General features: G+C 48.4%; 2 protein-coding genes across 2 annotated transcripts; one reads left to right on the top strand and one right to left on the bottom strand.

The window, feature by feature from the left end:
- Positions 1-3,396: 3,396 nt before the first annotated feature.
- LOC124673442 lies at positions 3,397-6,754 on the bottom strand. The gene is made up of 3 exons (XM_047209521.1): positions 6,214-6,754; positions 4,752-5,166; positions 3,397-3,961 (listed from the first exon to the last, which is right to left on the bottom strand). Exons 1-3 carry the CDS (start codon positions 6,752-6,754, stop codon positions 3,772-3,774), a joined length of 1,146 nt encoding a protein of 381 aa, XP_047065477.1. The 3' UTR covers positions 3,397-3,771.
- A 995-nt stretch (positions 6,755-7,749) lies between these two features.
- Positions 7,750-10,073, top strand: LOC124673441. The gene is made up of 4 exons (XM_047209520.1): positions 7,750-8,904; positions 9,347-9,502; positions 9,625-9,814; positions 10,009-10,073. Exons 1-4 carry the CDS (start codon positions 7,750-7,752, stop codon positions 10,071-10,073), a joined length of 1,566 nt encoding a protein of 521 aa, XP_047065476.1.
- Positions 10,074-12,556: the final 2,483 nt, after the last annotated feature.

Raw genomic sequence — 12,556 nt, 5'->3', positions numbered from 1 at the left:
TTCCGCGGAGTAGCGTCTCGGTGCTTGAAGTTTCGGGCTGAGCCGCCAGCTTGGACGCCTGTGTAGACCCTGTGTAGACTGTGGAGTTTAGAGCCGGCTTTTTCTATCTAGTCTTTTGTTGGTTAGAGCATCTTCAACAGGGCGCACTATATTTTGGCGCGCTAAAACTCGCTTCCGCCGCACTGTAAACGTATGGCGCGCGCTGGGCGGAAATTTGCCCCGCCGGACGCGCCAAAATGCAGCGCGTGCGCGGGCGGTAAAATGAATCCTCCGCCGGGCGCGCCAAAATACAGCGCGCGCGGGCACGGAAAATAACTTTCTACACTACTATGCATTAAACAAGATCAAACACTCACATATAAATCATGAAACAAATGATCTACCATAGTTCAAATGGACACAAAGTGCAACACACATCACATAGTTCAAGAACGACACACAACATGACGTCAACAACGACACACAACATATGGTTCAAATGGACACAAAATGCAACACACAATGTGCATATCACAAATGCATCTCACACTTCCGCATTTTCCAAGTCATCTTCTTTTGCTTCTTCTTCCTCGTCATTTTTGGTTGAAGGACGAATAGTAGGATCCATGGAGGCCACGAATCCTCCCGGTGGTGCTCCCATAGTCCCATAGACACCACTCACTGAGCCTCCCATAGTCCCTCCGAAGACTCCTCCATAGCTTGGTCCTCCCATGCCGGCCATGCCTCCAAAGCCTCCGGTGCCGGCCATGTCTCCCATGGCGGGCATGGGCATGCTTCCCATGCCGGCCATCCCTCCCATGTCGGTCATGCCTCCCATACCTCCTCCAAACATGCCTCCTCAAAACATGCCGGTCGTGGGTGTGTTCATGTTGGCTATCAACAATCTCTTCTTGGCCAACACTTCGTCGCGAGCAAGGTTGATGTACTCCTTTTGCCTCTCATCCATGTGGGAAGTATCCATCAATAAAAGCTTCCTCTCATCCTCCACTAGGCGTAGATGCTCCTCGTTGGCTTGCCTCTTCTCCTCCAAAGCCAACTTCCTCTCCTCGTTGGCGGCAAGCCTCTCCTCCAAAGCGGCTCTCCAAGCCTCCGTAGCATCCATAACCTCTTTCTCCAAGTTTCTTGCCACCTTCATATCTTCATTTGCTTGCAACCTTGCATTTGCAATCATTTCCATAGCAATGGCAATGTCATCATCTCCGGCCTTCTTTCCCTTCATATCTTTGGCGGTCTTCCTACCAAGCACATTCCTCCGCCCATTGTTGACCGAGTGAGGAGTGGAGCTTCTCTTCTTTCCTTCGTCACTTGAATCATCATCATCGATGATTGTTGCATCACCGGTTGCATTGGCCGCCATAGTTGCCGAGTCCAACTTCCCGCGGGTCTTTCACTTTTCTTCATTCCCTAGCACTTCATAGCAATGATGCAAGGTGAATGGCTTGCCAAGAATCTTGTTGCCTTTCTTGTTCTTCTTTTCCACATCCCTAAACAATCCCTGAGCCATAGAGTTCTACAAAGCAAGCAAAAGAGAATAGATGAGCTATATGAACTACAACCGTATCCTTCACATATGAGCCATATGATCAACATAGTAGTAGAATTGCTTACCCTATCATTTCCATTTGTGCCACTTGGGTTAAGGACATCAACGTTGGCTTGCACGCCCACCCATTTTTGGCAATCGGTGTTGATGTCGGACCAACGAGACCGAAGCGAGCACATGGTTCGCTCGTTCCCACTTGTGTTGTGGGCGTCGAAGTACTCCTTCATCCTCATCCAATATGTGTCTCTTGTTTGATCGGTACCGGTTGTTGGATCCATTCCAATTGTCAACCATGTCTTGCAAAGCAATTTGTCCTCCGCTATGGTGTAGTTCGCCGACCGACCGAGATGGTGAGGTTCAATCAATCCTTCCATGCCTCATCGATATCCTCATATTTCTCCCATCCCTCAACGGTTTCATCATGCATAAACGAAGATCCAACATTCATTGCCTCCGTGAAAGACTCATCATCGACTCTACATTGCAATGAAATTCATTATTCTCTGGCTATGTATGCATCTAAACTAAAATTTGGATGAAAAGAAGTGTTTTTTACCTATCCGGCATTTCATCATACACCGTATGTGCGCCGGATGGGTCGCCGGACGGAGGCGGCGGCTGCATGGTCGGTGGAGGAGGCGGCGGAGGCTGCGGGCGGCGGGTCGCGGGCGCCTTCACTCTCTTCGGTGGCGCGACGGAGGCGGCGCCCACGGCTCCATATGGGCGTTTGGACGACGGCGCCTTCCTCCTCGACGGCGCCCGCGCCTTGCCGGCGGCCTGCGCGGCAGCCATCTGCGTGGCGGTGACGGCTGTGTGCAGCGTCGCGCGCGGCGGGACGAAGAGAGCACGGGCAGCGGCGGTTGTGTTGCCGGCGTCGGCGCCGGCGCCACCGCTAGCGGCGCGACGGAGGCGGCGACAGCGGCGGCGGGTGGAACGGAGTAGGGAGGGGTTGGTGGGGTGCCGGAGGGCCCGTCCATTGCCGGGATTGCGCCGGCGGCCGCGCGGAGGCGAGGGACTGGGCGGTCGGGCAGCGAGGCGCGGGGAAGTTTCAGCGCGGGGTTTCTTCGCGCGTGTGTCAAGCGATGACGCGCGTTGTAGCCGGCGCCCAAAGTATAGCGCTTGCGATAGCGCAAACCGGCCCGCGCCCAAAAAATATTACAACGCCGCACCGTTTGCAGCGCCTATTGGAGGGACGATTTTGCGCCTGCGCGCTTCAAAACGGCAGTTTTTATAGCGCGCAGCCTATATAGCGCGCATGTTTAAGATGCTCTTAGGCTTTAACTTTCACCACCAGTGTTGGTATTTCAAACTGATACCCCCAGTTTTTTCTTTTCTTTTGTTGTGTTGTTGTAGCCGTTTGAGGGCTTTGTTGATTTAAAGTTGGGCTCGTCGAGCCTTCTGTTTAAATAAAAATATTTGTTTTTTCTTCTGAATTTCTCTTATGCTATTTGCGTTGTTAGAGTACTTTATGAATTTGATTCATACAAGTACTGTTTCTTTTTATTTAAGTTGATTCACATGTGTACAACACTTCATATCTCACTTTGATCCATTACTAAAAAAGACCTGCGTTATGCTAAATGGAGTAAGACTGTCGGCAGCAGTGAAATCAGCACACTAATTTCCAGGTAGGGACAAAATAGCTTATATAGATTTGGGAAAAAAAATTGGGATGCCCCTCTCACGAGGCTATAAGCCCAGACAAAGGACTGCTCAGAACTCGGTACGTTGTTGAACCGCAAACCACCATCGACGATGGCCATTGTACGCAAAGAAGGAACGCCTGGCACTACGAACTGGTATTAAGGAGAAAAATGTTATCCCATTAAACAATTTAGACTCAGTCATTGCAATTTGCAAGTAAGCAAGAAGCAATTTCTCAACTCGGCTGGCAGAGCAAACCAGGGGACAGTAAGCACTTTCGTTTATCACTTGTCGAGTCAGCGACCAGAATAAATAGCAGTACCGTGCATAGTCTTTCACCAATCGCTTGTGCAAACTGGTTTGCACGGCAGCACAGGCATGGTGTATGTTCAGAATAAACTACAGTTTTCTCTTGGAAGGAACAAAGTAATGCAGTAAAACCTAGAAAAGAGTGCAAACAAAAGCAGAAGTACAGAAGGGCACAATTTCCCCCATTTATAACAATACAGATATTGAACAGGATGGTCTCCATACTGAAGACAAGAGAGATGATTTGTTCCAACTGGAAGCTCCATAGCCATGCCTTATGCAGCTTGCCTTAATTTCTGTGTCTTCATCTTCAGTCGGTCCATAAACTGAGAATTAGCCTTAAGCCTCCCTTTAACATAAGCATTTCTAGCATCATCGGCCAACACGTCCGCTTTCATGGCATCTTCCACAAGAGCATACAGTGTCCTCAAGCAATCCTTTCTGTTCTCCTCCCGGTGATCAAATCTGCAGAAGCAATTGAACCGTTATCTACAAGTAGCAACAAGTGATGTTGTAAGAGTACTATCCAACCTTCTACTTTTTCGATGAAATAAAACATAGTGGCTTTTTGCGTATTCTTGAAAAGAAAAGAACGGAAATGAAATGAAAAGGACTACCATCCTGAAGTCTGCATGTATGATAAGCCGAAGAACCTTCATCTTAATAGGGTTTTTCACCATAACACATTTAAACCAAAATTTAATACTCCCTCCGATATCCATAATAAGTGTCGTGGTTTTAATTCAAATTTAAACAAAAAACCAAGGCACTTATTATGGATCGGAGGGAGTAGCATTCTTAACTGTTTTCTGTATCAAAACATCAGCTTATATTCGCCAAAGCAGAAATTTTAAGCATACCTAATAAGCACCTTCAAAACTGAGCGGACACCTATCAGCAAACCTCACCGCTAAGTGCAGAGGCAGCAGCAAGATAGAGATCGAACCAAATTGACTTACTATGTCGAGAATGTTGAACATGGCAACCAGAAAATATAGGATTCCAGAACAGATATTATTTTCACTTAACAAGTAAAGGAATGTGTACTTGGTTAACCATGTTTTTTTTTGCATCTGATAATTATTAACAGTTGCAACCTTCATCTAACGAATGTTTCATTTTACAACCAGGATGCAGAATCTGTCTGCAATTTCAAGATCGACTATAGTCAATGTTATATTAAGGCACAGATGCATCTAGAGTAGTACAGTTCTGCAGACAGTATAAACATTGGAAGCAGGATCATTGGGCATACCTTTCACTGGTTATTGTAAGCTCATCTTTTCCTGAGTTATACCTCTTTCCAACAACCTCACGTAGTCGACGGAAAGCATGCCGGGAAAGTCCCAGTTCCTTGACAGTTACACTGAGTTTAACTTTCCTATTTTTGGGATGCCATGCATCACCACCAGGAGCAAAGACAATAGTTGACTCCCACCTTAGAACAGGTCCCGCACCAGGTGGATCATTCAGCTTAACACTCTTCTTATCTTGTTCGGAAAGTTCATCAACAGTTGGTGGCTCTGCTTCCATTAGTTCTGTGCACTCTGAGACCATCTTATCCTCAAATTCTTTGAATAGCTCATAAGCCTGCTCAGGTTCAAGCTCCCCCCTCTCGCACATGTCCCCCAACTCATTAAATTTGGCATCCACCTTTTGCTTTATCTCATCTTGATGTAAATATAGCATATAGAAAAGGAGTCAAAAACATATCAACCACAGAAAACAAAATTATAGAGAATATCAGAAGGGCACAGACACAGTATATACAGATATGACAGTATGCTAAGGTATGCACACAAAAACCGATTTGGAGGATCTTCATATCTAGAGGTAGGTACTAACCTGCAGAAGTGAATAGCTAGGGTGTTTGCAACTACGCACCCGATTGAAAGCAAACCAGATATAGCATATTAAAGGGGCCACATATCAGGTAAAGATGTGCATTGGGTTGACAGGATATTGCCAGTATGCTAATCTGAATGGATACCAACTCTATCTTTATAAAATAAGCATATGAAAATAGGTCCACCATACCAAAATTATCTACAAATGCACAGAACAACCCTCGCCCCCCTGTTTAGTAGAAACAGTCCATCTGAAGACAAGCATACTGTGCATACACCTACTTTGTGTGCCCAGAGACGCATAAAAAACTAACAACTCTCACAATATGGTGCTAACTATTTTTAAGGAAACTCGCAAGGCTTTCGTACCTATAGTTTTACATGGCAAACAACCACAGAAAAACTGTCAATCTTTTCATGCACCATGTATGTGCACTGCTAATCTTGAAAAGTTCCAGAAAATTACGAACCCAAATGAAGATAATTCATTTGACTGATATAAACATTTGGACTCATTTTGTGAATTGAAATGAAAAGAACTGAAACCTCTGTAAAAAATTGTATTATTGAACATATGTGCAATCTCATTAAACAATAACCACTTCATTAATTTTTTGTTGTAATTTGACCCCAACTGGCAAACCTGAAATACTCTGGCCAACAAATCTAGCTAGCGTGGAACTAATGTGACAAATAACTCTTATTTCTCATTATTTTGTTGAGAATATAAACTGCTCCATCCATCCTTTAGCCCCAAGTTCGTTAAAGGAAACTACATTCTACCCAAGCAAATTAAAGATTGTAGTACTTGCGAAAGATCTACTTCATTGGTATAACCTAGAGGAAGTGGGAAACATAGATTCCACTGACCAGGTAGTAGCTTATCCCAGTGTAGCATGTCCTCGAGGATATCCTCACACTCCTTCATGTCACCGAGGCCGCTCTCCTCTGTTGCTTCCTTGACAACTTCATCCCACTTGGTCTCATCCATGTCAATCTCATTCAACCTGCATTCCGCAAAAAACTCCTGCTTGCCCTTAACTAGCTCGGCCTTCACTTCACGGTCGCGCTCCTCCGATGATTTCTTGACCATAGCGTCCCACTTGGCGTCATCCATGTTGAAGAGCTCGTCCTTCCTCATCTTCTTCTCGACATGTTCCCTCGCGTTGTACAGGTTGGGCAGCTCCTCGTCCGTCTCGTGCATCTCGTCGAAGTCGGAGTCAAAGTCCTTGTCGTGGACCCCGGGGAGCGGCTGGTCGCGCAGCTCCTCGATGAGCTCATCGTCGGTCTCGCTGTGCGCGTCCGCGAGGCCCCGCTGGAGGAGGGCCTCGGCGACGGACGCTAGCTCCGTCTCCTCGTCCACCTTGTAGTACGCCTCCAATCTCCGCTTCAGCTCTGCAACCAGAGGCATCGGTAAGAACAGGTGCAGAAGATCATTATATTTTTCAATATTGGTACACATGATGTCATGGCATTGGAAGAGCAGGCATTTTTCAAGATTGAGTGCAAAGTGCTTCTGGGCGGGGCATTTGGTCGAACGGATGGCAACCTAGCTACCGTGTCCTTCAATTCTGCCACTAGAAAGTGAGGAAATGCAGGCGGCAGCGGCATTTTAACGGGTGGCGCATTTGGTCGAGCAGGAGGCGCCTGCGCGGATCTGTGGTAGAAGATGATGGTGGTGTGCGAGTGGCGACAGGCGAAAAATGCAACTTTTGCGGCGGCGCATTTGGTCGAGCTACTGGTGTTCGTGCGGCCGTTGGGTCGACCGGGGTTAAGATGTTTGAAGAAGGTACCTTGGTTTGGTACGTCGGCCAAGGACGGAGGAGGAGCAGGCGGTTGCTCGGCGGCCGGAGGAGGGGGAGGCGACGGCTCTGCGGGCGGCGGCGGGGCGTCGTCGGAGAAGAGGCGCCGGGAGGAGTGAAGGAAAGGGAGGTTGATCTTGGTTGCCGGGATGCGAGACAGAGGTTGAGATGGGCGGAGGCTATGGGAGTGGCGGTGGAGGTGGGTGAGGAAGCGCCTCATGGCGGCGGCCGGGAGGGAGGGAGAAGAGGGCGGGCGGCCGATCGGAGAGAGTGTGGATTTTGGGGGCGGAAGCGGGTTCAGGGTTTCAGCTTTCAGGTGGGCCCAGCTTGGCAGTCGGAAAGAATCTGCTGGCTTACATGCGGGTCCCGCGGGAGCCCAAACACGATTTGAGGGGCGCCGAGGCGAGGCGAGGCGAGGAGCATCGTCCCCATCCTCCATCTCAACGAATCTCCCTGTAAGTTCATTCCATTCCTCTATCAGATCCCCTCCCCATATCCATATGCATCCTTCCCCATAGATTCCCTTGCAAAATGATGGCAAGATTGCGGCCGGTGTGAGCCTGCCAACCCTTGGACGAAAACTGCAGACCACCTGTTCGACGAAATGCGCAGGACAAACACCAGGCACCTGGGTCCACACCGCCATGCCGACAAGACGTCCCGTTCCGTCGGCGAGGCCGAGGACCGCCTCAGCGCCCTCCCGGACGCGCTGCTGCACCACATCATGTCCTTCCTCAAGGCGTGGGAGGTGGTGCCGACCGGCCTCCTCGCGCGGCGGTGGCGCCACCTCTGGGCGTCCGCGCCCTGCGTCGACATCCGCGCGTGCTCCTCCGGACGCGGCGGCGCGCCGAGCGAGCTCCGCGACTTCGTGAACTGCCTCCTCCTCTTCCGCGACGTGTCGGCGCCCGTGGTCACCCTCCGCCTGCGCTCGAGCGACGAGTACGACGAGGAAGCCTTCGACGACGATGACGCCGACACGTGGATCATTGCCGCTCTAAAGCGCAGGGCGCAGGTTATCCACGTCGTCGGGCATCGCAGATTCCCCGCGCCGTTGGACGGCGTCTCCTTCGTCTCTTGCCACCTCAGGGTCCTGAAGCTGGCCTACGCCAGGCTCGATTGCACGATCCTCCGACAGCTTTCTTCTGGCTGCACGTCTTTGGAAGAGCTGGATCTCAAGGACTGCGTGGTCGCGGGCACTCGGATCGAGTCTGCCTCTTTGAAGACTCTGATCATGCTCAAGTGCACGGTCAATCTGGACTTCTCCGTTGCTGCTCCGAACCTCGTGCTTCTGCGCCTCGTCACACCTTATGTCCGAGTTCCGTCATTTCACAACCTGGGTTCGCTGCTCACTGGCACCATCATACTTGACGACTGCTTCTTGAGTGCTGATTTTGAACACGGCAGCGATGATGACGACGACGATGAGTTTGGTGAAACCACTGATGATGATAATGATAAGATCGACAACTACAAGATTCGATGTGGACATGGGTTGCCTCCAAAAAGATATGCACTTCATGGTTACAAGGATAGGTATGGTTATGGCGGTGATATCGAGAGCGATGAGAATACCTACAAAAAATATAGTGATATTGCAAGTGGCTACCTTGGGGACGGCCAGAATTTCAGCAGAGAGGGTAACTATCATGACGATGGAGGGAATGATGGATGCAATTATAGTACAGTTTTAGGTGGCTGTAATATTCTTGACAGCCTTTTGAGTGCTACCAGTTTGGAGTTGTTGGCTGATGCTGGAGAGGTATGTATAGGCTATCACCTGCTATTGTTGATATCCCTCTTTCAGCATGTAAATATATCGTGCTTCCTATATAGCCAAAGTTATTTATACAGAACAGTTGTTCTCCTGATTTTCCTGAAAAACTATTTGTTCCCTACGCTAGAACACTGAGTGCCCAATTAGTATACTTCTGATTTGCAATATTAAAATCTGGTTACCTCTAGCTTAGATATGGAAGTGTGTAGCTTTAAGGTGTCACTATTCATCAGTTACTTTTGAGTTTTGAGGTGACCTCAGCCATCATTTCAAATGATTACAGTTTTGGGTATTATTGTAGCTATATGATTTTTTGGGTTTCTTCTCTCCGTATTAAATAATTCCCTTGCATCTGTATGCCAAATATGAAGTTAATGCAGATTATCATTGTTCTTTGCTGAATACTCTCTATGTATGCATTATGAAGGTGGTTCTGAGTAGGGAACTGAAAAGGTGTCCAACCTTTATCAACCTGAAGACCTTGTCCCTCGGTGAATGGTGTATGGCTACTGATTTTGATGCATTAATTTTCTTGCTGCAGCATTCACCTAATATAGAGAGACTTTTTCTCCACCTGAAATTGGTATGTGTAGTTACATATTTGTTGTATGCTACCTGATTATTGAGACACTTTGTATAAGTCTTGTGTACCCTAACCTGATTATATATATATGACTTGTAACAATTTTATTGTTCTGTAAAAAGGACTTCAATACCAGAGAGCCATCAAAAACCGGCATTGAACTGGAGGAGAGATCATTTACGTGCAATCATGTTAGAATTGTGAAGATAAAATGCTCGAAGGATGATGTCAGAGTCCATATGTTGGCACATATGTTCATGGCAAATGGTATATCCCTTGAGAAGATATATGTCTGCCGCAGTGGGAGTGCTTGTGAGTCAGACCTTCCCTTCATCTGTGGTTTCATATTTATTTGCGTTATCATCATTATGTACTTTATCCCTTATCAGGTTACCACCACGTTTGTGAAAAGATAAATGTGGTTAAATGGACATCTTGTCAGACTATTCTATTAAGTGATGAAAAAGCTACTCAGTTGACTCATCCATTATCTGATTTTGTGCCAGATCTTCATGACCAGCAGTCCATGGAAGATCTTGCCAAGCACGAACTGGACTTCTGGGGGGATTAACTGTCAAGCATCTGATAGGCAAGAAATTAACCATGATTTTTGTGTGATGCTGAGGTGTGCTTTCAAAGCCGTGACATATATGTTGGTATTCTTGGTGGAGAAGTGAGAATGTAAGATTAAGTGTGGAATTACGTATGGCGATCCAATTGTCAGAATGCTCTTATGTAGCGCGAGTTGAGACTTAGTAGTAGTTTGCCTTTTATGTAGTCTGCAGCGGATTCTTCTCGTTGATGTTTTCTGTGGGAAAATTATTTGCTTGTGTGGAGACATTGTTGCCTTTTTGTTTTGACAGGGAAGACACTTTTAGCTTTCTTTTTGGAATAGCTTGAATGTTCCAATGTGCTGTTGCTGAGATGCGGATGCTATGCTTCGGTTCAGTCATTTTGTGGGCATGATCAAACACATGGAGGCGCGGAACTTGGAAGAGTGCGCCTGACATCTTTTTCGATAATGGACGTTTTATATTACTTAATAGTTCAATATTACATGCGGCCATAACTGAGATGCATGCAACCCTACAAAACCAGATGTCATAAAGCGAAAAAAAAAAGTTATCGGTGAGTACATAAACGCTCTGGCATCCATCAGGTGGATAGGGTGGCGTCTACCCAGTGTCAGTTACAAAGAAGGCGTCCTTGCTCGCCTACATTTCCCATTGAGCAGGTTGTGATGGCATGGTGGTGCTCTATGTAACGGCCCCGGAAATATCCATATTAGATTTTGCTTGTTCTTTTTATTTTATGCATCATATCATCCACGTTTTTTTATTAAATAAAATTATTTTATAAAACCTTCCCTCGTTTTTCTTTTAAATAAAACCCTAACCTATCTAACCCTGGGCCTTCTCTCCCCCCCTCTAGCCTTTTCTTTCTACCCCGGCGGCCCACCTCCCTCTTTCTTTTCGGCCAGCAAGAGCAGCCCAACCCAGCAGTGGCCCATCTCCTTTCCGGCCCAAGGCCCGTACCCCTTCGCACATATTTTTCTCCTCCGTCCTCGTCACGCAGGAAAGCGACGGGAGGAGCACGTCGATGGCGTGACCCGTGGTCCTCACCATCGCAACCACCCACGCCCCGCGCCACCTGCTTTTCCCCTCCTTAAATCTCCCCTCTAGAAACCCTAGTCACCCCTCCTTTCTCCCCCTCGAGCGCCGCCACCACCTCTGCTTTACCCTCTTCTCCTTTCTTCTTCTCTGTGAGCATGCCCGTGAGCTCCTCGGCCCCGTCGTCTCCGGCCTCCCCGCGCCAAGCCAACGCCACCGTTCGACGCCCTCGTCCTCCTCTTCAACCTGGAGCTCTACCAATCAAGGCCAAGCTCGTCGTTTCCCTTCTCGACCATCGGCAGAAACTCGTTGATTATGGCCGCCTTCGACCTCCCCCGACCCTGCCGAGCACGTCCACATCTTCCAGGTGACCGTGCGCATCTTAGAGACCTCCTTCCCCTTTCTTTTCGTTCTCGGTAGCTCTGCCCACGTTGACCGCCTCCGTCCACCACAGATGCTCCCTGTCGGCGGAGTTCCGGTGTTCCGTGAGCGGCGCGACCACCTCCTTGTTCACCGCGACGAGACGAAGCGAACGCGCCTGGCCTCGCTTCGTGTGCGCCCTGCACCGCCCACACGCGCGACGTCTGTCTGCGGTGATCACCGTGGCCGTCTGGAACGTGGCGGCATCGACCTTCCGCCGAACACCTTCTGTGCAGCCTCGCATGCTTTGCCAGCTCAGCCGCCATGTCGTCGCTGGGGCCCCGCTCGTCAGCCGCTCTGGCTAATCCTGTCCCCGGTGAGAAAACCCTTCAGAGATCAGATCTGTTCCGTTTCGCAGAAACCCCCCTGCAACTGTTTTTCATCAATCTGCGGTCCTTTCCTTTGACGGTTTTGCTGGAAACCCCCTACAGCTTCCGCCTCGTCGGCTGCCGGTTAGCGGCTCTCGGTCCCGCGCGTCGGCCGCTCGAGGCTTGCACGTGTGCAGGTGAGAAAAGTCTTCTCCTTTTCTCTTTTTTGCAGAAATTCCAGAAAATGTCTATATTTTGTAAATGCATATATTCCAAACTATAAATCCAAATAAAAAGTGTTATATATGAAAATTGATCAGAAAAATATGAGGAACATGAATATGTCATCCATTCATCTGTTTGCATCCCGCATCATGTCGAGACGTGATAGTTGTGCATTTCACCTCACACATATGCGGAGTATTTCGGACACCGACTAGGTTTTCCCCGCTCCGTTTAACATTGAAGTAGCTCACCCTGCCATGTTATGCCATGTTAACCACCCTTTAATTTTGTCGGCGGAAATGCAACTCCAACCTAATTGTTTGTCCGGGGTTTGATACGCGTAGATGCACACGTCCGTTGGGAACCCCAAGTGGAAGGTATGATGCGTATAGAAGCAAGTTTCCCTCAGTATGAAACCAAGGTTATCGAACCAGTAGGAGCCAAGAAGCACGTGAAGGTTGTTGGTGGAGGAGTGTAGTGCGGCGCAACAC

Source organism: Lolium rigidum, chromosome 7, assembly GCF_022539505.1.
Source record: "Lolium rigidum isolate FL_2022 chromosome 7, APGP_CSIRO_Lrig_0.1, whole genome shotgun sequence".
Taxonomy (NCBI): Eukaryota; Viridiplantae; Streptophyta; class Magnoliopsida; order Poales; family Poaceae; genus Lolium; species Lolium rigidum.
Note: the sequence above shows the minus strand (reverse complement) of the source record. Positions and strands in the feature narration are given on the sequence as shown.